This window comes from Ranitomeya variabilis, chromosome 7 (genome assembly GCF_051348905.1).
Source record: "Ranitomeya variabilis isolate aRanVar5 chromosome 7, aRanVar5.hap1, whole genome shotgun sequence".
Lineage (NCBI taxonomy): Eukaryota > Metazoa > Chordata > Amphibia > Anura > Dendrobatidae > Ranitomeya > Ranitomeya variabilis.
This window is the reverse complement of record NC_135238.1, coordinates 233765550-233789644: the sequence shown is the minus strand read 5'-3', so window position 1 is coordinate 233789644 and position 24095 is coordinate 233765550. Positions and strand designations below refer to the sequence as shown.

The window sequence follows — 24095 nt, the reverse complement described above, 5'->3', positions numbered from 1 at the left end:
TGCGGCGTTTGAGAAGGAGGCTGACCTGGCTGCTAGTCTAACCGAATCTACCGATGCGTCAGCCAAAAAGGCTGCCGCACCTTTCATCACAGACAAATTTTGAATTGTCTCTCTTGAGACTTTTCCCTTTAATTGAGAATCCAAGTGCTCGAGCCATACCATTAGGGCGCGGGCCGTGCAGGTGGCCGCGATGGCTGGTTTTAGTCCACCCCCTGCCGCTTCCCAGGAGTTTTTCAAGAAAGTCTCAGCTTTTTTGTCCATTGGGTCTTTTAAGGTACCCATGTCCTCAAAGGGCAGGGCGAACTTTTTAGAGGCCTTTGCTATGGCCACATCTAATTTTGGTGCCTTACTCCAGGATGAGCAGGCTGGGTCATCGAAAGGGTACTTCCTTTTGGGAGTCAGGAGAACTTTTTTGTCTGGCTTTTTCCATTCTCTCTTAATTAGAGAGTGAATTTTTTCATTTATTGGGAATGCTCTTTTCTTTTGTTCCAAACCGCTGAACATTATGTCCTGCGCTGTTCTTTTAGGCCGTTCATCTACCAGACCCATCGTCGTTCTGACGGCCTTCACTAAGGCGTCTGTCTCCTCGATAGGGAAGCAACTGCGTCCCCCTTCTGAGGATAACGAAGAGGTATCAGAGGCTGATGAATCACTAGAGTCAGATAGCTCGCTTTCTGACTCGTCCGCACTAGATTCAGGGAAACCATGACTTGTTTTGTGTTTTTTCTTTGTGGTTTTAATGCTTTTAAGGGCAATCTCCACCTGACTTCTTATTAACGACTTAAGGTCTGAGGCAAATGCTGGGGATTCCTCCTGAATCATCTTCTCTATGCAAGAGCTGCACAGTTTCTTCTCCCAAGACGAAGGCAGCTCCTCTGAACATATAGCACATACTCTGTGCTTAGATTTGCCTGCGCATTTCCTTCCCTAGGAGAAAGAGTAACCCCGTATTAAATTCAGCACTTTCACGTAGATCACTCACCCCCCGCGGATAAGAGATACCGTCTCGGGCCTGGGGACTGTGTCCACTGCTGGATTCGTCACAGGTCGTGTGGTCTTTGCAGAACCCCGGCTGTGTTGTGACTCTGAGCGTCCGCTGCTGCTGCACTGTAGAGAGGAAGAGTTTCCCTTGCGCTGATGCTGTGAGTGCTGGTGCCGCTGTACCTGCGCTTGCTCAGGAGATAGCTGAACAACTTCATGCGCATCCTGCTGCTCGTTGTCGCTCATAGTGGCCTCCGCACTTGTTTAGTGCACCGGAGATTTGAATTAACCACATTCTCCCGCCTGGGAGCGTTCATTTTTAATCTGTTGCGCCGCCGACGCCGGAAGTGGCGATCTGCGCATGCGCCCGCCTGACTTCCGGTTTTCCCGGATCGCCGGCCCCACATAGGGGAAGATATAAGCGGGGACACCCGCGCGCGCGCCATAGCGTTCCTTTGCCTGCGCCTGCCCCGGTCCGGGCGGTAATGGCGCCGGCGTCACAGCGGTCCCATGCGACACCCGGTCGCCTGCCTCCCAGTTTTGTCTGGGGCTTATGGAAAGGTAGCCACCGCTACCTCCATGTCGTCGTTGTGCCATGGTACAGGGCTATTTTGGTGACCGCCGCCACCAGCCCCTTCCTACCCCTTTTTTTTTTTTTTTCCCCCGTGGGGAAGGCAGACTTGATCCTTTTCACTGTCCCCCCCCCCCCCCCACTCGCCCACGAGGCCCGCCGACCCCAGCGGTGGTGCTTCAGGGAAGGGAGAAAAGGGGAGAGAAAAACCCGCTCGATGCAGCCGTGACAGGGCGCCCCCTATCAAGAACCGACTGGACCAGCCCCTGGAATACCACGAAGAATTCTTCAGGTACGTGCTGTAGGTTCCCCATCAGGGACAGGAAACCAACTGATGTGGGAGAGAGGTACGCCCTTTTTCACCTGTAGGTTTCCTGTCCCTGGGGGCGGACCCCTCTCTCCGTGGTGCCATCAAGGGGATAGAGAAAAAGAAAATTCAACTTGGCACGTCAGGGTCGATCCACCCACAGTCAGTCACAAACTTCTAGTCCTAATACAGATGGAAAAATACACCAGTAGTACTCGTGTGAATCTTTTACCTGGCTTCTGTTGTTAGTCAGTGGTCTGATGCTCTCTCTGTGAATACTTCTGTTACCCAGGATGCCTCCGAAGCTTGCGGACCCTTGTGTGGGTTTCGCTGATAAAACATAGGATTAAAGAAATGGTCTGGGAGGTGCCAATTATACCGAAACTCATATTAAAAAGTCTACCCTAACAGAGAGCTCTATGGCGCTTCTGTCAGTATAAAACTAACACTGGCGAGCAAATAAAAAAAGCTGTAGACTTTACGTATCATTAGTGACATGCAGACACAATGAGGGTTCTCACCAATTTGTGCCTTTTCTTGGTTAATGAACTCCAAGAGATGTTTCAGCTGCTCGGCCTCTTTGCTCAGGACCTTGTCAATAGTGAGAGAACTGGAATCTTTCATAGTAAGCAGAAGCCGTGACTGTTTACCCCCCACTGGCCGCAGGACAATATTTTTGATGTTCTGATTAAGCTGCAGATGAGAGATAATAATGGTCTCAAAGCTCAGCACATAACATTGAGGGTTATAGTTACAGTAATTTAGTGACAAAATGTATAAGTGGTGGAGAAAGGTTGAACTTGATGGATCCTGTTTTTTTTCAACCTATATAAGTAAGTAAACACTGTCAGCTCACCACACAAAAAACAAGCCTTCATACGTCTATGTTGACAGAAAAAAAAAAAAAGGGAAAAGGTTGTGGTTCTTGGAAGAAAGGAGAAGAAAAAAAAAAAAAAAAGGGAAAAGGCTGTGGTTCTTGGAAGAAAGGACAAGGGAAAAAAAAAAAATTAAAAAAAAAACAAAACAAAAAAACACACACCCGCTTCTTGGAAAACAAAGTTCCAAGTGCCAGAACCTGCGCAAAGAGTCGAAAAAAGTGTTGCAAATACCAAATGTCACCAATTACCAGATGTGCAGGCGATGATTAAGAGGAAAAAAAAAAGTTAATACACCAGGAAGAATTAAAGCATCTGCTTGCTGTCAGTGAATAGGTAGCATAAGACAAACCTGAAATTTGGATGGCACCCCACCGGCATTGAAATTTATGACAAGGGTGAACTTGTTGTCCTTTTCGATGACCTCACACTTGCCTTCCTTCCATTTTGACGTCCCCATATTCAGGCAGTGTATACGGATTGAGCCGTGCAAAGACAGTGCAGCAGCCATTTCTGATTAAGGTAGGTGACCCCTCCAGAAAAAAAAAAAAATGATGGCCTAATGGGAAAAGTCAAAATGTAAGAAGATTAAAGAAAAAGGAGCAGAGAAAAAAATACAAGCTGATAAAATACATATATGGGTAAAAGTAAAATCTGATTTACTTTAAAGGGGTTGTTCGCTACTAGGATAGCCCCTCCTTAAAACTAAATGTTCGCCCCCATAAAATAATCAAGCTTATTCTCACCTCCCGTACTGGCAACGCTCCCGTGGTGTCGGTACTCGCTCTAATCAGGGCTGGTGTCACTGTCTCCGCCTTCGGACAAACTGAACATGAAAAGAAGATTCTGACTTCCTCTTCATGTTCAGTTTGACAGAAGGCGGAGACAGTTACACCAGCGCTGACTGGGAACCACTTGTCATTCCAGCATATCACAGCCCCGAGACCACAAGTGCTGACACCGCTGGAACGACGCCGGCACAGGAGGGGAGTATGGGCTTTATTATTTCATAGGGGGCGAACATCTAGTTGAAGAAGGGGATGTCCTAGTAGTGGAAACCCCCTTTAAGGGGCTGTCAAGACACCAAAATAATAGTTAGAAAAAAAAAAAATTAAGGCATTGAAGGCTTTAAAATAACACACGGAGGAAGACTCTCCTTCCAGCAGCCACACAAATACAGTACAGGCCACTCTGGAGGTCTGCTCCGATAGCACATCACAAGACCACTGCAGCAAGTTACTAGGATGCATCTCTGATGACGTGTTCTATCTCCTTGTAAAACAACTTGGCACACACGTGATTCAAATGCAAGGTGTGATTTTAATATAAGAGAGTACATACACAGGACGTTTCGGTCATAATAGACCTTCTTCAATGTACCTCTCTCAAAGAGATGATGAATGGATAAACGGGCGAATAACCCCTTAGATAATCCGGTGACAATTGAGTCAATCTGTGTGCTTGTACCGCACTACTGATCTCCTTTCCTGGACGCGGTATCCACTCAGGACGAGCGGTGGATACCGCGTCCAGGAAAGGAGATCAGTAGTGCGGTACAAGCACACAGATTGACTCAATTGTCACCGGATTATCTAAGGGGTTATTCGCCCGTTTATCCATTCATCATCTCTTTGAGAGAGGTACATTGAAGAAGGTCTATTATGACCGAAACGTCCTGTGTATGTACTCTCTTATATTAAAATCACACCTTGCATTTGAATCACGTGTGTGCCAAGTTGTTTTACAAGGATATACGGTTTGGGCACCTACTTGCGCACCACCCCCAATAGGAGTGCCTGCGGCTATCTCTCAGTGTTCTATCTCCTGACCGCTGCAGCCAATCGATGGTTGCAGAGATCTTGTGATTTGCAGACTCAATTATCTCCGAATATTGGACTAAAGGCAGTAAATGACATGGCAGGTCTGGCGCTGACAAATATTGATGGAAGCTGTGACTAACCCCCACCTGCAAAACATGTGGCCTGTGGAGATTTTCCTATATTCAAATTTATTCAAGCCTTATATATGCAAATACAATTAAACGCCAGGTCAGGTACAGAGCAGCGCTCATCAGCTCCCCACACTGACGTGCAGAGGTTTGCTGAGGTCATCACATTGCTGCTGTAAACACAGTGCAGCGGGAACTTCAATGGTGAGCACTATATGGAAGAGACCAAAATTAACTCCTTAATGTCCAATGTCAGGCAGAGTCCGTCATTGGACGTCTCGCCGCTTGGTGCGGGCTCCGGCGACGAGCCCGCACCTTTTCCGGCACATGACAGCTGATCTGATCGCCCCCCCATAAAATAATCAAGCTTATTCTCACCATTAGTGAACACAGTTCACTAATCAGGAGATCATGGAATAATAACTTCCACAATTGGATGTGATTCCTGAGCGGAGATAATCTTATACATGTCCCCTGCTGTGTGCTGTGTAATGGTCGGGTCTCACAGTGCAGGTACATGGTCTGATCGTACCACATCTCCTGGGCGGGGGACACAGGAGAGGATACAGACAGCACAGCGGGATCGCAGCTGCTGCTTCCTGCAAGTAACTACATTTTGTTACATATTTAGGATTGTGTTTTACCTCACAGAGAGAATCAGGAAGTGTCGTGCACCCCGGGTCCGGGCAAACACTTGTCGCCCCTCGGGCACGTTCACACGCAGCACATTTAGTGCAGAAAATACTCAGCAGACGCAGCACAGTGAGCTCCCGCCGGCTCATTCACACACAGCTGGAGTTCCTGCGCGGTTTTCAGCCCGGCAGCGGGTTCTGCACTTTCTAGTAAATGCTGTGAATACACATGGAAACTTTTTTTTTTCCTGTCAACACTGCGTAAAAGAACTGCTCCAATTCCACAGTGTGAACAGAGCCCAGCTGTAGCTTTCTGGCTGCGGGGCCGGGAAAGAGCAAGAATACTGCACCACATGAAGGGGTTAATCCTCAGGCCTGCTGCTACCTGTAGTGCCCCCAGAGGCTGCAGTAACACGGGAGGGGACGGTGACAGGACGCCGCCCGATACCGGCGCCCGCCTGAGCCCCGCAGCAAGCGGACATAGCGGCCGGCACCGCGGACACGACGACAAGGCCTCCGCCCCATGGCGCCCTCCTCCGCCGGCAGACACTCACCGTCCGCGGGCTCCCTCCGCCCGGCTGTCGGACACTTCAGCTCCTCACACGTACTACACACACGATTTGGCGGGAACCTCCTAGCGCAGAACCCAGCGTCAGGAACGAGGCGACGCAATCTGCGTCTGACGTCACCGCGCCGCTCACTCTGATGACGTATATACAGGAGTTCCTCCCTCTGAGAGGTTCCTGACCAGAGGCGCTTTCTGATAACGTCACATCCGGGTGCCGGGGACGTCGGTCACGTGCGCATGTTACGTTAAGGAGGCGGGGTTCCGGGTTGTTGTGGAGGGGCGGACGGAGCGGGAGAAGACGGTGGAGAGCCTGAAGGCGGCCCCCAGACATGCACAGCCTGGCCACGGCGGCGGTGAGTGCAGGAGGGGGAACAAGGGCCGGGAAGAGGGAGCGGCAAACACTACCACTCTCACCTGCAGGCAGTCAGGGCATGCTGGGAGTTGTAGTTGTCTCACAGGCGATACTGCTATATACTGGTCTCCTGTGTTGCCTGGCAACCGTAACAATGGCGGATAGTGGCCAAAAATATCCAAGTGATGGCAGCTCAGCCTCTGTCAGCGACAATCCTGCCCGAAACAGCCAGGGAAGAGGTGAAGAGGGCAGAGATTACCGTAATAAGGCATATTTAACTTTTTTTAAAACTGGGAAATGTGGAGTGTGTCTTCTGATGGCGGATACAGAAGTGACATCTGGATTAACCCTTAAAAGGCCGGGGAGCTGGGGTGTAATGACGACACATGGCCAGGAGGGGGCGACACTGGGGGCCCGGACTGTGAGAGGTCGTCACATTATGTCCAAGGCAAGATCTAGAAGATCATCAGTCATTAACATAAGAGACAATCCCGCTACAGGGGCAGGGCTTGTAATAGCAGAGCTGAGCTGTGTTTGTTACCGGCTGCTGATTAATCAGTGACGTGAAGCTGTAAATGTTGCATCTATTGGTGCATATGGCAAGTGATTATCTTCTGCCATATGCATCAGTAGAGCCGGTAACAAACACAGCACAGCACTGCTTAGTTATTACAAGCTTGTTCTGATGAACTATAGGAGCTCTGAGGAGACCCAGCTGATAGGGTACAACCACACTGCTCCTATACTGACTGAAGATAGAATCGGAGCAGAGAGAGCCGGGTCACTACTGACCATGTACATAAAGTGCAGCACAGATTTATCTAAAGTAAAAGCCAATATCCTGAGATCAGGAACAATAATAATAATATATTTTATTTATATAGCGCCAACATATTCCGCAGCACTTTACAATTAAGCGGGGACATGTACAAACAATAAATTCAATACAGGTTAAGACAATTTAAAACAGTGACATTAGGAGTGAGGTCCCTGCTCGCAAGCTTACAATCTACAAGGAAATGGGGGGACACAATAGGTGAAAAGTGCTTGTTATTTCAGGTCTGGCAATTATAATACATAGGGATTTTCATACAAAGCTGCATGATCCGGTCATCAGCCCATGTGTTTAAGTGCAATAGTCAAGTATCAAGTGCAGTTATCATGTGCATGGAGGGTGTGGAGACAGATGAATAGTAGGGGGCAGATTCAGAGTAATATTTGGAAGGAGGGAACAGGGCAAAGTTAGTTTACTGAGCAGTTGGTGTGGTAGGCTTGTTTGAAGAGAGAGGTTTTCAAAGCGCGCTTGAATAGGTCGGGGCTAGGTATCAGTTATTTAAAGGACATTTTACAACGTTCCCAAATTCTTTTGAACAAATTTACATTAGATCCTGTAGTGAACTGCTGTACCCACTTTATTATATGTTTTGGGCGTTGGAGTCAGTCCATTTTATACCGAGTCCATCAAACTAAACACCAACTCCAAGACTCCAACTCACCAGCCCTGTCCAGGAGTTAGTTAAAAAAAAAGTGCTTTGACGCTAACAGGCAAGTAGTTGCTACCTACCTGCTTGTTGTGCCTGGTGCTGTTTTTCCCTGGCACAATGTTGTCACAGACCGGCAGCTGCCTCTGCGGATGTCATGCTGAATGACAGACAGTTCTCTGCTGCCTAACTGGGGGAGCCGGCTGTCAATCAGGATGACGTTGGAGGTCACGCAGCGTCGGCAGAGTAGGATGGAAAAGAAGCCGCTGCCGTCACTGTCTGCGACTGCTCTGTGCCGAGGAAAAATGGCGCCGGGCACAACAGTCCGGTAGGTAGTTGGCAGCTACCCGCCTGTTAGTGTTTACACCCTTTTTTTAAACAAAGTCACACTTTTAACACTTTTAGTTATGGATATGATTGATTTAAGTTCAGGTATAGAGTCTTTGGAGTAAGGATGCAGCTGTGGACACCTGAACGAGTCTGACCATACACCTAAGGGTATGTTTCCATGGGGCGTATTGGGCGGGATACCCCGCTCCGCCCAAAGTGCCGCCCCCCTGTTGTAAGCGCGGTGATTCCGGATGTGTTCATTGAACACATTCGGAATGGCTGCATCGTATTAATAGACTGTGTTATTTATCTTGCGGAGACGGAGCATCTCAGCAAGATAAATAGATGTGCTGCGGTCTATAAAGACACGCCGCATGTCCGGATGTGCAGAGCTGCCAGATGCGGTCGTGTGCACATAGTGGAGACTGGATTTCATAAAATCCCCTCCACTATGCTGTTACATCTGGACGCTGCGGCTGGACGCAGCGTCCATTCCACAGCAAATCCTGATGTAATCCGGTACTTGGAAACATACCCTTAGACTGATAAGTGCTGCACATACATACATGCTGAGCTGATTGTGCATATCATAGTGGAGGACAAAATCCCATGTGTACGCCCCGGAATATGGACTAACCTTGTGTTTCTGTTTTTCATATCTTCCTGTAGCCTGTGCCAGCAGCACTAGCTCAAGTTGACAGAGAGAAGATATATCAGTGGATCAATGAGTTATCGAGCCCAGAAACACGTGAGAACGCTCTGCTGGAGCTGAGCAAGAAGCGTGAGTCTGTCCCAGACCTCGCCCCAATGCTGTGGCATTCGTTCGGCACTATTGCAGCACTGTTACAGGTTCGCCTCTGTCAGATCCTGTCTTTTTTATTATTATTTTTTTTTTTTATAAATGTGCATTCATTTATTGTTTAATTGTGCACTGACCATGAAATATTCCTCTAATTCTCATCTACTTCTTCCAGGAAATTGTAAATATCTACCCATCCATCAATCCTCCCACCTTGACAGCGCATCAGTCTAACAGAGTGTGTAATGCGCTGGCCCTGCTGCAATGTGTGGCTTCTCACCCGGAGACCAGGTAACCGAGGCGACAGCTGTCACAGACTAGGGCAATTAGGCACACAGCCGGGTTACAGGGATTCTCAGAGACCTTTAGAACGTAAGATGCAGGAGGTTCCATACATATGAAAATGCCAATATTATTCACATGTTAAATCTCCCACCACTCTAGCACTGATGCTCCCATGTTTCTCTTCGCTCTTTATTTTCCTTGCGTGATGATGTGTTGTTGTACACTGCAGAACATGGTAGCATCACTGTGGAGGTCAGTGATTGGCTGCAGCAGTATTCACCTGCATGTAATGCACATCTTCACTCAATGAACGTAAGTGGTACCGACCACCGGACCACCAGGGAATTTACCAGCTGATTGATGTATTTTATAGCCTATTCTGTAGTCCATTTGATTTGAGACAACCCCATTAAGACTCTGTTTTGCACAAGGCAGCAATAGATGGCACTTGCAGTTCCCTATGACTATGATAGTGGCCGCAGAGGATACAGTCTCCTGAACATTGCCCTGCCATGTGTAAGGTGTCTACATCTCAGAAAATACTAATGTACCCATAGACTTCTATTGAGCAGGCTTGTGTTCTGCTATCACTTAATCTATTGCAAAAATGCCTTTAGGGTGGTAGTTGTGTTCACTTTGCTATCAGACGCTCCCAAAGGAAATGCCTAGATGGAACTGAAGTTACACTACAAGTCTAGCGCTGCCTTATGGTTTTCATAAACAAGGCCAAACATGGCAGAGCAGCCGGTTACATGATGCCGTTCATCTTATTAATATCACATTTTTTCTCTCACTGATCCAGGTCTGCTTTTCTTGCTGCACACATCCCTTTGTTTCTCTATCCCTTCCTTCACACCGTTAGCAAAACGCGGCCATTTGAGTATCTCCGTCTGACCAGCCTAGGAGTCATTGGTAAGAAGTGGCATTCATACAGAGTTTTATTTTACCTTTTCTTAAGCAGCATGTTCCTAAACGGGATAATAAATGTTCTCCATAAATATTCATATTCACATGCCAGTAATGGGGTGTATATGGATATACTATGGAGTAATATGTCCTCTGTTCATTCATCTGTCAGCAGGAATGAACTCCTTTTTTTTTTTTCAGCTGTCATAGCCTTATGTTTTCATTGACCAATTATGATTTTTTTTCCTCTATTTTTAAACACGATCTGGGGGCACCACATAAACGCATTCTGATTTGTTTCACTACAACAACATTTATAGCCGTCAGCAGGCACAGTATACAGAGCGTCCCATGATCCTATCAGATAATTCTGTAGCGCCATAAAGAGGCGTATTGGCGGTATTTAGTGGTGTAAACTATAAGAAATCCCTGGGACAATGCTTAATCACCAGCGCACACTCTTCTCTTAGTAACTTGGTTGTTTCCTTCCAGGCGCTTTGGTGAAGACAGATGAACAAGAAGTCATCAACTTCCTCCTCACAACAGAAATCATACCCCTATGTCTGCGGATTATGGAGTCTGGAAGTGAACTCTCCAAAACGGTACAGCGGCCTCTCCCCTCCATGCTAGTCTCCATTCATGGCGGCAGCTTTTATTGATCCTCGCTCTCTAGGGTCTCCTCCAGTCTGGAGCAGGCGGCAGCCGTGTCTGATCGCACACACGGCCGAGAGCAGATCACTTCTCTGTAATAATCTTTTGTTCTTTCTTTAAGGTGGCCACATTCATTCTCCAGAAGATCCTGCTGGATGACACAGGCCTGGCATACATCTGTCAGACGTACGAGCGCTTCTCTCACGTCGCAATGATTTTGGTAAGATTTGAGTAGGAGTTTGGTCTTGTGCCGATAAAGGAGAACTCCAATAAAAAACAAGTGCACTTTTTATATAGTTCATTAGGAAGTCCCTCAAATTTCAGATTTTCATTGTGTAGTCTGTAACTGGTGCATTAGAGATGTCATGTGTTCATTCAATACCTGATAGTTTGCATTAAATTATCTTTTTTTTATCTATTTGCCTCTTTAGGGTAAAATGGTGCTGCAGCTCTCCAAGGAGCCGTCTGCCCGGCTGCTGAAACACGTTGTGCGCTGTTATCTGCGCCTCTCGGACAACCCTAGGTATACTTTAATTGTCCCATTTTATTCCATTACTACAGCTGTTTTTTTTTTGTTTTTTTTTATACTTATTAACCGTCCGTTAACTGTGACTCCACAGCTATTATGAAATTACAAGATGTCAGGATTGTGTTAGGAGTTGTAGTTTCACAATGACTGGAGAGCCGGCTTGTAACTTTTGCTACTGCTGAACTATTTCAATTAACCGTATTATTGATTGATAAAAAAAAAAAAATCAATGAAATCCCTTGAAGTCGCACATAGTTAGGACCATAAGGGCATATTGGTCACAATGGAAATTTACAGATGCTGGGCAATTATCTTGTATGGGGCTGTTAGGTTGAGAGGGTTTCCTCTTTTTCTAGGTAACCACGTAGATGACATGGGCACTATTGAGGCATATAATGGCCAGGTTATCCAATCTCCATCATTGCAGTAATACATAGATATGTCAGATTTGTCATACATTTATGACACTATGGGTTGCCTGCTAATGGAGGTTACACTTTGCCGAGGGGTTAACGGCAAATTTTATTATCTGGTTGTTTTTTGGTTCAGCATTCTGTGCTAATGTATTATTAAATGAATGGTCACAACTCATTTTTTTGCATACTGAGCTCCTAATCACTTTCATAGACCTAAAGCTACATGACAAATTCCTGGCTGGCTTCTGCCACCACCATGGGGAGTGATTTTGAGCCTAAAAACAAAGAACCTTGAAAATCTCGTATAAAGGAAACAATCTGCTTTCTCCTCTGAAACGTTAGTTAAATTTAATTGGCTGTAAATAAGGGGTTAAATAGTCTCGCATTCCTCCATTTTGTCTTACAGAGCACGTGAGGCACTGAGACAATGTCTTCCTGACCAGCTGAAGGACACCACGTTTGCCCAGGTACTGAAGGACGACACCACAACCAAACGCTGGCTGGCTCAGCTGGTTAAGAACCTACAAGAAGGTCAAGTCACAGACCCCCGGGGGATACCACTCCCTCCTCAGTGACCTCGAAATGCAATGCAGCGGTGCTGATGAGCGCAGCTTCTGGGATGGCAGCAGTGCTGATGAGCGCAGCTTCTGGGATGGCAGCGGTGCTGATGAGCGCAGCTTCTGGGATGGCAGCAGTGCTGATGAGCGCAGCTTCTGGGATGGCAGCGGTGCTGATGAGCGCAGCTTCTGGGATGGCAGCGGTGCTGATGAGCGCAGCTTCTGGGATGGCAGCGGTGCTGATGAGCGCAGCTTCTGGGATGGCAGCGGTGCTGATGAGCGCAGCTTCTGGGATGGCAGCAGTGCGGGATTCTGTCTTCATCTGATCAGTCGGCTTCTTTTTTTTTTACTGAAGACCTCTTCTGGCCCAGATGTTTTATTCTCCCATTCTCAGACTGGACAGGTTTTTTGTAACCAGGGACTCGGCGTTCTTGTTGATCAAGAAGTGGCCGCTCTAGAAACTCCTCGTGGATCTTTCAGGTCTCTGGGCCGCAGTGATCTAGTGTCATGTTTACAAACTGCTACCTTATAATGGAGTCAACGGACCCACTGCAGAATCTGGACATGCTCCTCATCTGCTGCCTGACAAGCTCATAGCTGTGTCCCGACTTTACAAGAAAAAAAAAGAAATAAAAGTTATATATTTTTCACAATGGAGATGTTAAAGTTTGCAAAGTGTTTTGCAGAAAAGTACACAAGGTGTCCTAAAATAAAAAGTTATGGTTTCTTCATTTGTTGCACGATTTAATAAATACTGGCTCCAGACATGGACTCTCTCCCCCCCCCCCCCCCCTTATCAGAAAATAATAAAACAGTTGAGACTCCCTAAGTTAATTTAAAGATTCAGTGCATCATTAATAATTTGAAAATGTATCTTTAGATTCTATAATGGATCTAATATCGCAAAATTGTGATGTGAGGTGGTCACGATGGCTTCAGAACAACAGCAAATACGACATCAGATGGTCCAAAGAAATGAGATTGGTAGGAGGTCTCCAGCCTATCTAACCTCCTCCATATTTACTTATCCACGGGGCCCATATCTTTAGGAAAATATGATGAGAATGCATTTCCCAACTGAAGAGTTCCTATAATCTATAGATCAAGCAGACTTTATCAATCCATTCCTCAATAGTTGGCGGAGTGGATTGCTTCCAGTGAACTGCTATCAGGTGCTTGGCTTCTCCTACTAACAGGAAGTAGGCCATGTTTTCTTGTTTTATAGTTAGCGGGAGGACAGAAGCGCCTCCGAGCCCGTCAGGTCCACAGCCAAGATGCCCAATGATATCAGCATCTTATTGATATCCTTCCAAAATGTATTCAGATTGGGACCGAACCAAAATTTATGAGCCAAATTTCTATTTGAGTCTTGCATCTCCAACACATATTAGACTCCGCTAATCCTAGATGATGCAGGATCTCTGGAGTTCTGTACCGTCGGGAAGTTCTTTTATAGGCATTTTCCTGCAACAATATGCATCTGGAAAAAAAACATGTGAATTGTTAAGGACATTTTGAATATCTTTACCAGAGAACTCAATGTTAAGTTTCTTTTTCCCAGGAGGTTCAGAATAAAGGTTTCATTGATTAGTTAGAGAAGAAATGTTATTAAATAGTCTAGAAATAATTTTAAGGGATAGGAAATTTGAGTTTTGATAAGAAATCTATCCATGTCCAATCTCTTGGAGTTTTCACTTTTTTATGGAAGTGGTCCAAAATATACTTTGTGTCGGTATTGGAAACAAGAAGGCGGTGATAATTCCTGCACTATTTCTCTTCTAATATTTAGGGTAGTAAGTATCGTGTCATCTAAATTGGTTGAGTCAGGTGGTCCTACAATGTACCATCTATATCTACTAGCATCCTTACCTTGTAGAACTAAATCCAACGTATTATTTTCACCAATTCTATAAAGGTATTAAATTCAGCCACCTAGTCATATGTATCGCTTTGTAGTAATTCATAAGGTCCGGATGTCCCAGGCCATCCATTTTTGGGGGGAGGGAGAGTATTTTGTGAGCTAGTCTGGCTTTTTTTATATTTCCAAATATAGTTTGAAAAAATCTGTTTACAAGAAAGAAAAAGAACTTGTGAGGTTTATTGGAATCATGCTCATTACATAACTACATATCGGTAGTATGTATGATTTTATTATATTTACTCTGCCTATCCACAAAATACTTGGTATATCATACATTTTTTTTTATAGATTTTTGATTGTCTTGACAAGAGGAGGAAACATTTTATGAAATAAAGTATTCGGGTTATCAGTGATGTAAACTAGATATTTGATTTGTCCAATAGGCCATTTAAAGGGTGTCATTTCTTTAAGCTTGGAAATGTCCCTTTTGGGATGCAGAGATATTTAGTGCTTCGGATTTGTCTAAATTTATCTTCAAGTTGGATAAGACACCAAGTTGTGCAAAAATTTCCATTAATCTAGGAAAAGCTTGTAAAGGGTTAGATACCAGTAGCAGAAGATCATCAGCGAATGCAGCCGTCTTGATCTCTAGATGTTTAACCCTTGCATGAGCTGGTCCTGCCTGATGTTTTGGATAAGCGTTTCCATGACTAAAATAAAAAAGAGAAGGGGAGAGAGGGCAGCCGTGTCTAGTGCCGTTATGTATTTCTAAAGAGTTTGAGTAAGTCCCGTTCACCCTGACCTTGGCTGTAGGAAAGGAATAAAGAGTCGTTATAGCATCTATTAGAAAAGGAGGAAAATCAGACCGATAAAGTAGCAGCTATAAAGCCCCAACTTATTCTATCAAACACTTTTTCAGCATCGGTCGATAGAAGGTTGAGGTTAGTGCTAGTTTTTAGAGCGTATGATATAGATTGTATAATTCCTGCAGAATTGTCCTTACCCTCCCGTCCCTTTACGAAAGCAGATTGTTCAGGGTGAACTAGACTTGGCGGAACAAGAGAAGAAGTTTTGCCCACATTTCATATCTGTGTTCAGTAAGGAAATAGGGCGATAATTGCTACCTTGTCTGACATCTTTACCCTCTTTTAGGATCCCTGTGATAAAAGCTTCCAGGGCCTGTTTTGGTGGTGGTTGGCCAGCAAGGAGTTCATTGAATAGGTCCATCAACTGTGGTAGTAAAGTTATTGGTTTTTTTAAGCAAATTTTTTACAATATACTATTGGTAGACCATCAGGTCTCGGGGTTTTCCCATTTGCTATCATCCTCAAGGTGTCTAAAATTTCTTGAGTAGTCACTTTCGATGTTAGTTTAATATAATTGTTAGGGTTAAGTTTTGGTAAAGTCAAAGAGTTAAGGAAATTATTTTTTATCTGAAGCATCCCCTACATCTTCCATTGAAGACGGGATTTCTAGGTTATAAAGCTTGTGGTATTATATCTGTTCTGGGCACCAATTTTGAATTGCCTGTATTTTGTTTTATGTAATGTTTCTCTACATGTTTTATTAAAAGTGAAGAGGTGACTTTACCAGCGCTGCAAGCACAAATTCTATATGCACGATAATAAAGGTAGTAAAGTCTAGCTGAGTTCAGATTTAAGATATTTCAGTTTGATTCTCAAGACTGAGAGTTGCAAATGAACCTTCTGAGTTAATGATTTTTTATGAACGTGTTCCAACACATTGATTTGATGGAAAACAGAAGATATTTCTTTTTCCCCTTCTTTCTTTATGTGGGCGCCTAAAGCAATAAATTCCCCCCTTACTACCACTTTATGGGTTTCCCATATAATTGGTATTTTCCTGAATGTATGTTTTCTCGAAAGAAAAGATCTAATTTAACAACATGTCTGTCATTATCGATTATAGATTAATTTAGTCTCCAAGTAGGGATTGGACGAGGCAGTGTATCTATAAGTGTTTCCATGAATATGGGTGCGTGGTCAGAAATAGTAATTGGACCAATGTGAGTCCATTTTATTAATCTAAGATTCCGGATTTGTACGAACAAATAATCTAGTCTATGATAAGACTTGTGGACTGAGGGGGGGGAAAAGGTATAGTCCTTGGCAGAAGGATTCATAAGGCACCAAGAGTTAAGTTCAGAGATTGTAGTGATCTGTGTAAACTTCTGAAAGTTTTTTGAGAGTGGGCAATGTGACCTGCGGAGGTATCAAGACTAGGATTTAGTGAAATATTCAAATCTCCTAAAATTAGAAAACCTTCTTTGAAAAGTGTTAAAAGTTTCCAGTGTCATAGAAATCCACCTGGTCTGACCCTGATTGGGGGCATATAAATTACCTAAAGTGTTGGCAATATAACCTTTTACAATAATATACCTACCTGGATCCGAGAGGCTGTCTTTAGCGTGAACGGACGCCCTTTCCTTATCGCTACGCTTATTCCTATGGAAGCAGATGAGGTGGCGCTGGTAAACCATACAGGGTAAATTAACAGGACAGGTCAGGGTTATGCCCTTTTTTATAGTGTCTCTTGTAGAAAAATGTGATTTGTTTTTTTTAATAATGTCAAGATTTGATTACATTTGTTAGGTGAATTTATACCTATAACATTAAATGAAGCCACCGTGATCAGGTCCAGATGAGTCTTGTCAGCCATAAAAGAAGCATTTGGGTTTGCGCACAAGTCTCGGGGTTCACCTATAAAAAAAGCACAATCAAATCAAATATTAACAATTAATATCTCATCTACTGCAGGAGGCGGCTGACGCTTCCCAATTATGCAGATGAGACAATTCGAGTGGTATTCTGACTATGTAACTAGATGAATGAAACAAACAAGTCTTACTGAAATTATTCGAGAAGAAACGCATAGTCAGGTCCAACTTTCAGAAACAAAGGTCGGCAATTGAGAAAATTAGACCCTCAAGCCAGAGAATAGAGAAAAATTCAGGTACACCCATCCAAAAGATTTGACAATTAAGAGGGCTGGTGTCTCAGACCATGTTTCCTAGATTTCGGGGAAATCACCTTCTTCGGGGTAGACCATTCCTCTTGGTAGCTGCGGAATACCCCATCCCGTACCCAACGACATCCAAGAAGGTATCTCTACCTGCGGCACATTCAGAATATCCCACGCTTTCTCAAGGTCTTCAGGGGTTTTAATAGTAATTTGTTTTCCATCTTTGAGTATTCCCAATCCGAAGGGAAAGAGCCACCTGTAATTAAGTTTATTGGATCTTATTATATCCAAGAGCGGTTTCATCTGACCTGCAAGTTTTTGTTTTTCTTACCTAGATGGGATTTTTAGAAGAGCATATTTAGGCTGTTCTGAGGATCGCTGGGAGCGGGCATCGGAGATCCGATAGTTGGCCGGGAGCGGGCTTGCAGGTCCGACAGTCATCTGGATGCTGTCTCGTCTCAGAGCCCCCATGTTGGATTATTTTTCTCCTAGTTGCTGAGACTGGAGGGAGGATGTTGCAAGGCTCCATTATCAGTCATTTCTGCATTTGTAAGTGTGTGGTTGGATGTGGGGTGACACGAGCTTGCGTTTCTGTAAGGCCGAGTCTCCTCACAGATGCAACGTTAGACGTCAGCAGTTAGCCGATCTGTCTGCAGTCACCACTAGGGGGAGCGCCCTTTAGACTGAGATACATGATAAGATCCTGTCTGCAGCCACCACTAGGGGGAGCTGTTGTGAATTAGACTTTTTTGGCTCCCTCTTGTGGTCACTAGTGATATGACTCTGGGATTGTCTTTCCTCAGTTTGGCACCCACCTGGGTCGTTTGTCCAGGGGTGTTGCTATATAAACTTCCTGGATTCTCAGTCCAGTGCCTGGCATCGTTGTAATCAGTTCCTTTCTGTTTGCTCCTGTCTGCTGGTCCTGGTTCTTGCAAATTAAGCTAAGTCCTGCTTCTTTGTTTTTTGGTTATTTGCATTGCTCTAATTTTTTGTCCAGCTTGTACTAAATGTGATTCCTGATTTTGCTGGAAGCTCTAGGGGGCTGGTGTTCTCCCCCCGGCCGTTAGACGGTTCGGGGGTTCTTGAATATCCAGCGTGGAAATTTTGATAGGGTTTTTGCTGACCGTATAAGTCATCTTACTATATTCTGCTATTAGTCAGTGGGCCTCTCTTTGCTAAATATCTAGTTCATTCTTACGTTTGTCTTTTCTCCTTACCTCACCGTTATTATTTGTTGGGGGCTTGTATCCAACTTTTGGGGTCTTTTCTCTGGAGGCAAGAAAGGTCTATCTTTTCCCTTCTAGGGTTAGTTAGTTCTCCGGCTGGCGCGAGACGTCTAGAACCAACGTAGGCACGTTCCCCGGCTGCTGCTATTTGTGGTGCTAGGATTAGATATACGGTTAGCCCAGTTACCACTGCCCTATGAGCTGGTTTTTTATGTTTGCAGACTTGGTATGTACTTTTGAGACCCTCTGCCATTGGGGTCATAACAGTATGCCAGGCCAAAGTTGAATGTTTAATGCATTGCAGAAGTGGGATTATAAGAAAGGAAAGTCTGAGGTTTTTGTTTTTTTTTTTCCTCTTTTTTCCTCCCCTTTACCTCTGAGTGGCTTGTGCTTGCTGCAGACATGAATGTCCAGACTTTGATTACAAGTGTGGATCAGCTTGCTGCTCGTGTGCAGGGCATACAAGATTTTGTTACCAGTAGTCCTATGTCTGAACCTAAAATACCTATTCCGGAATTGTTTTCTGGAGATCGATTTAGGTTTAGGAATTTCAGGAATAATTGTAAATTGTTTCTATCTCTGAGACCCCGTTCATCTGGAGACTCAGCTCAGCAAGTTAAAATTGTTATTTCTTTTTTGCGGGGCGACCCTCAGGATTGGGCCTTCTCGTTAGCGCCAGGAGATCCGGCATTGGCAAATATTGATGCGTTTTTTCTGGCGCTCGGATTGCTTTACGAGGAACCCAATCTTGAAATTCAGGCAGAAAAAGCCTTGCTGGCTATTTCTCAGGGTCAGGATGAAGCTGAAGTGTATTGCCAAAAATTTCGGAAATGGTCCGTGCTTACTCAGTGGAATGAGTGTGCTTTGGCCGCAAATTTCAGAAATGGCCTTTCTGAAGCCATTAAGAATGTGATGGTGGGTTTCCCCATTCCTACAGGTCTGAATGATTCCATGGCGCTGGCTATTCAAATTGACCGGCGTTTGCGGGAGCGCAAAGCCGCGAATCCTCTGGTGGTGTTGTCTGAACAAACACCTGATTTAATGCAATGTGGTAGAATTCAGACTAGAAATGAGCGGAAAAATCATAGACGTCAGAATGGGTTGTGTTTTTACTGTGGTGATTCTACACATGTTATATCAGCATGCTCTAAACGCCTAACAAGGGTTGTTAGTCCTGTCGCCATTGGTAATTTGCAACCTAAATTTATTTTGTCTGTGACTTTAATTTGCTCATTGTCTTCTTACCCTGTTATGGCGTTTGTGGATTCAGGTGCTGCCCTGAGTCTTATGGATCTGTCGTTTGCCAAGCGCTGTGGTTTTGTTCTTGAGCCGTTGGTAAATCCTATCCCTCTTAGAGGTATTGATGCTACGCCATTGGCGGAAAATAAACCGCAGTTTTGGACACAGGTAACCATGTGCATGACTCCTGAACATCGGGAGGTGATTCGTTTTCTTGTTCTGCATAAAATGCATGATTTGGTCGTTTTGGGTTTGCCATGGTTACAGACCCATAATCCAGTCTTGGATTGGAAGGCAATGTCTGTGTCAAGTTGGGGCTGTCAGGGAATTCATGCTGATTCCCCGCCGGTGTCTATTGCTTCCTCTACTCCTTCAGAAGTTCCTGAGTATTTGTCTGATTATCAGGATGTGTTCAGCGAGTCCAGGTCCAGTGCTCTGCCTCCTCATAGGGACTGTGACTGTGCCATAGATTTGATTCCAGGTAGTAAATTTCCTAAGGGAAGACTGTTTAATCTGTCTGTACCTGAGCATACCGCAATGCGTTCGTATATCAAGGAATCTCTGGAGAAGGGGCATATCCGTCCATCCTCTTCCCCTCTTGGTGCGGGATTCTTTTTTGTGGCCAAGAAGGACGGATCTTTGAGACCTTGTATTGACTATCGGCTTTTGAATAAAATCACTGTTAAATTTCAGTATCCTTTGCCTCTGTTGTCGGACTTGTTTGCCCGGATTAAAGGTGCCAAGTGGTTCTCCAAGATAGATCTTCGTGGTGCGTACAACCTTGTGCGCATTAAGCGAGGAGATGAATGGAAAACTGCATTTAATACGCCCGAAGGTCATTTTGAGTACTTGGTGATGCCTTTTGGGCTCTCTAATGCTCCTTCAGTGTTTCAGTCCTTTATGCATGATATTTTCTGGAAGTATCTGGATAAATTTATGATCGTTTATCTAGATGATATTCTGTTTTTTTCTGATGATTGGGACTCGCATGTAGAGCAGGTCAGGATGGTGTTTCAGGTTTTGCGTGAGAATGCTTTGTTTGTTAAGGGCTCAAAGTGTCTCTTTGGAGTACAGAAGGTTCCCTTTTTGGGTTTTATTTTTTCCCCTTCTGCGGTGGAGATGGACCCAGTCAAGGTCCGAGCTATTCATGATTGGACTCAACCCACGTCAGTTAAGAGTCTTCAGAAGTTCTTGGGTTTTGCTAACTTCTACCGTCGTTTTATCGCTAATTTTTCTAGCGTTGTTAAACCTTTGACGGATATCACCAAGAAAGGTTCTGATGTGGCTAACTGGGCTCCTGCAGCCGTGGAAGCTTTCCAGGAGTTGAAGCGCCGGTTTACTTCGGCGCCTGTTTTGTGCCAGCCTGACATCTCACTTCCTTTTCAGGTTGAGGTGGATGCTTCAGAGATTGGAGCAGGGGCCGTTTTGTCGCAGAGAGGCCCTGGTTGCTCTGTGATGAGACCATGTGCTTTTTTCTCTAGGAAGTTTTCGCCTGCTGAGCGGAATTATGATGTTGGCAATCGGGACTTGTTGGCCATGAAATGGGCATTTGAGGAGTGGCGTCATTGGCTCGAGGGTGCTAAGCATCGTGTGGTGGTCTTGACTGATCACAAAAATTTGATGTATCTCGAGTCTGCTAAACGCCTGAATCCTAGACGGGCCCGCTGGTCATTGTTTTTCTCCCGTTTTGACTTTGTGGTCTCGTATTTACCAGGTTCAAAGAATGTGAAGGCCGATGCTCTTTCCAGGAGCTTTGTGCCTGACTCTCCTGGAGTCGCAGAACCAGTTGGTATTCTTAAAGAGGGAGTTATCTTGTCGGCCATTTCTCCTGATTTGCGACGTGTGTTGCAGAGATTTCAGGCTGGTAGACCTGACTCTTGTCCACCTGACAGACTGTTTGTTCCTGATAAGTGGACCAGCAGAGTCATTTCCGAGGTTCATTCCTCGGTGCTGGCAGGGCATCCGGGAATTTTTGGCACCAGAGATCTGGTGGCTAGGTCCTTTTGGTGGCCTTCCTTGTCACGGGATGTGCGTGCTTTTGTGCAGTCCTGTGGGACTTGTGCTCGAGCTAAGCCTTGCTGTTCTCGTGCCAGCGGGTTGCTCTTGCCCTTGCCTGTCCCAAAGAGGCCTTGGACACACATTTCCATGGATTTCATTTCAGATCTTCCGGTGTCTCAGGGCATGTCTGTCATCTGGGTGGTATGTGATCGCTTTTCCAAGATGGTCCATTTGGTATCTTTGCCGAAGCTGCCTTCCTCTTCCGATCTGGTTCCTTTGTTCTTTCAGAATGTGGTTCGTTTACACGGCATTCCTGAGAATATTGTGTCTGACAGAGGATCCCAGTTTGTTTCCAGGTTCTGGCGATCCTTTTGTGCTAAGATGGGCATTGATTTGTCGTTTTCGTCTGCCTTTCATCCTCAGACTAATGGACAAACGGAGCGAACTAATCAGACTCTGGAGGCTTATTTGAGGTGTTTTGTTTCTGCAGATCAGGATGATTGGGTGACCTTCTTGCCGTTGGCTGAGTTTGCCCTTAATAATCGGGCTAGTTCCGCTACTTTGGTTTCGCCTTTTTTTTGCAACGCTGGTTTCCATCCTCGTTTTTCCTCGGGACATGTGGAGCCTTCTGACTGTCCTGGGGTAGATTCCGTGGTGGATAGGTTGCAGCAGATCTGGAATCGTGGTGGACAACTTAAAGTTGTCACAGGAGAAGGCTCAGCGTTTTGCCAACTGCCGCCGCGGTGTGGGTCCCCGACTTCGTGTTGGGGATTTGGTATGGCTGTCTTCTCGATTTGTTCCTATGAAGGTCTCCTCTCCTAAATTTAAGCCTCGCTTCATCGGTCCTTACAAGATATTGGAAATCCTTAATCCTGTGTCCTTTCGCTTGGATCTTCCGGTGTCGTTTGCCATTCACAACGTGTTCCATAGGTCTTTGTTGCGGCGGTACGTTGTGCCTGTGGTTCCTTCTGTTGAGCCTCCTGCTCCGGTGTTGGTTGAGGGCGAGTTGGAGTACGTGGTGGAGAAGATCTTGGATTCTCGTCTCTCCAGGCGGAGGCTTCAGTATCTGGTCAAGTGGAAGGGCTATGGTCAGGAGGATAATTCCTGGGTGGTTGCCTCTGATGTGCATGCGGCCGATTTAGTTTGTGCCTTTCACGCTGCTCATCCTGATCGCCCTGGTGGTCTTGGTGAGGGTTCGGTGACCCCTCCTTAAAGGGGGGGTACTGTTGTGAATTAGACTTTTTTGGCTCCCTCTTGTGGTCACTAGTGATATGACTCTGGGATTGTCTTTCCTCAGTTTGGCACCCACCTGGGTCGTTTGTCCAGGGGTGTTGCTATATAAACTTCCTGGATTCTCAGTCTGGTGCCTGGCATCGTTGTAATCAGTTCCTTTCTGTTTGCTCCTGTCTGCTGGTCCTGGTTCTTGCAAATTAAGCTAAGTCCTGCTTCTTTGTTTTTTGGTTATTTGCATTGCTCTAATTTTTTGTCCAGCTTGTACTAAATGTGATTCCTGATTTTGCTGGAAGCTCTAGGGGGCTGGTGTTCTCCCCCCGGGCCGTTAGACGGTTCGGGGGTTCTTGAATATCCAGCGTGGAAATTTTGATAGGGTTTTTGCTGACCGTATAAGTCATCTTACTATATTCTGCTATTAGTCAGTGGGCCTCTCTTTGCTAAATATCTAGTTCATTCTTACGTTTGTCTTTTCTCCTTACCTCACCGTTATTATTTGTTGGGGGCTTGTATCCAACTTTTGGGGTCTTTTCTCTGGCGGCAAGAAAGGTCTATCTTTTCCCTTCTAGGGTTAGTTAGTTCTCCGGCTGGCGCGAGACGTCTAGAACCAACGTAGGCACGTTCCCCGGCTGCTGCTATTTGTGGTGCTAGGATTAGATATACGGTCAGCCCAGTTACCACTGCCCTATGAGCTGTTTTTTTGTGTTTGCAGACTTGGTATGTACTTTTGAGACCCTCTGCCATTGGGGTCATAACAGGGAGCTCCCTGTATACAGAGATACATGATAAGATCCTGTCTGCAGCCACCACTAGGGGGAGCTCCCTGTATACAGAGATACATGATAAGATACTGCCTGCAGCCACCACTAGGGGGAGCGCCCTGTATACAGAGATACATGATAAGATCCTGTCTGTAGCCACCACTAGGAGGAGCTCCCTGTATGCAGATATACATGATAAGATCCTGTCTGCAGTCACCACTAGGGGGAGCTCCCTGTATACAGAGATACATGATAAGATCCTGTCTGCAGCCACCACTAGGGGGAGCTCCCTGTATACAGAGATACATGATAAGATACTGCCTGCAGCCACCACTAGGGGGAGCGCCCTGTATACAGAGATACATGATAAGATCCTGTCTGTAGCCACCACTAGGAGGAGCTCCCTGTATGCAGATATACATAAGATCCTGTCTGCAGTCACCACTAGGGGGAGCTCCCTGTATACTGAGATACATGATAAGATCCTGTCTGCGGTCACCACTAGGGGGAGCTCCCTGTATACAGAGATACATGATAAGATCCTGTCTGCAGCCACCACTAGGGGGAGCTCCCTGTATACAGAGATACATGATAAGATCCCGTCTGCAGC

The 24095-nt window shown here is 45.4% G+C and overlaps 2 protein-coding genes across 3 annotated transcripts in view; one reads left to right on the top strand and one right to left on the bottom strand.

Moving 5' to 3' along the window:
- USP37 (ubiquitin specific peptidase 37) overlaps window positions 1-6006 on the bottom strand; it is a 44421-nt gene extending 38415 nt beyond the window's left edge. For both annotated transcript variants that reach the window (XM_077273194.1, XM_077273195.1), the window contains exons 1-4: window positions 5869-6006; window positions 3087-3267; window positions 2381-2552; window positions 2092-2189 (exon numbers count right to left, since the gene is read on the bottom strand). In XM_077273194.1, the coding sequence (XP_077129309.1) occupies window positions 2092-2189; window positions 2381-2552; window positions 3087-3245 (429 nt within the window). In that variant the 5' untranslated portion in view covers window positions 3246-3267; window positions 5869-6006. The remainder of the gene's footprint in view (window positions 1-2091; window positions 2190-2380; window positions 2553-3086; window positions 3268-5868) is intronic.
- A 49-nt stretch (window positions 6007-6055) lies between these two features.
- Window positions 6056-12919, top strand: CNOT9 (CCR4-NOT transcription complex subunit 9). Its single transcript, XM_077273196.1, has 8 exons — window positions 6056-6235; window positions 8715-8894; window positions 9020-9135; window positions 9932-10041; window positions 10528-10637; window positions 10808-10906; window positions 11118-11209; window positions 12038-12919. Exons 1-8 carry the CDS (start codon window positions 6212-6214, stop codon window positions 12204-12206), a joined length of 900 nt encoding a protein of 299 aa, XP_077129311.1. The 5' UTR covers window positions 6056-6211; the 3' UTR covers window positions 12207-12919.
- Window positions 12920-24095: the final 11176 nt, after the last annotated feature.

Bases quoted from the DNA above. Each gene is read 5' to 3' on its own strand.
- CNOT9 (XM_077273196.1), top strand. From the start codon at position 6,212: ATGCACAGCCTGGCCACGGCGGCG. The intron at 10,638-10,807 runs GTACAGCGGCCT...TCTTTCTTTAAG, and splicing joins GAAGTGAACTCTCCAAAACG to GTGGCCACATTCATTCTCCA. The intron at 10,907-11,117 runs GTAAGATTTGAG...TTGCCTCTTTAG, and splicing joins CTCACGTCGCAATGATTTTG to GGTAAAATGGTGCTGCAGCT.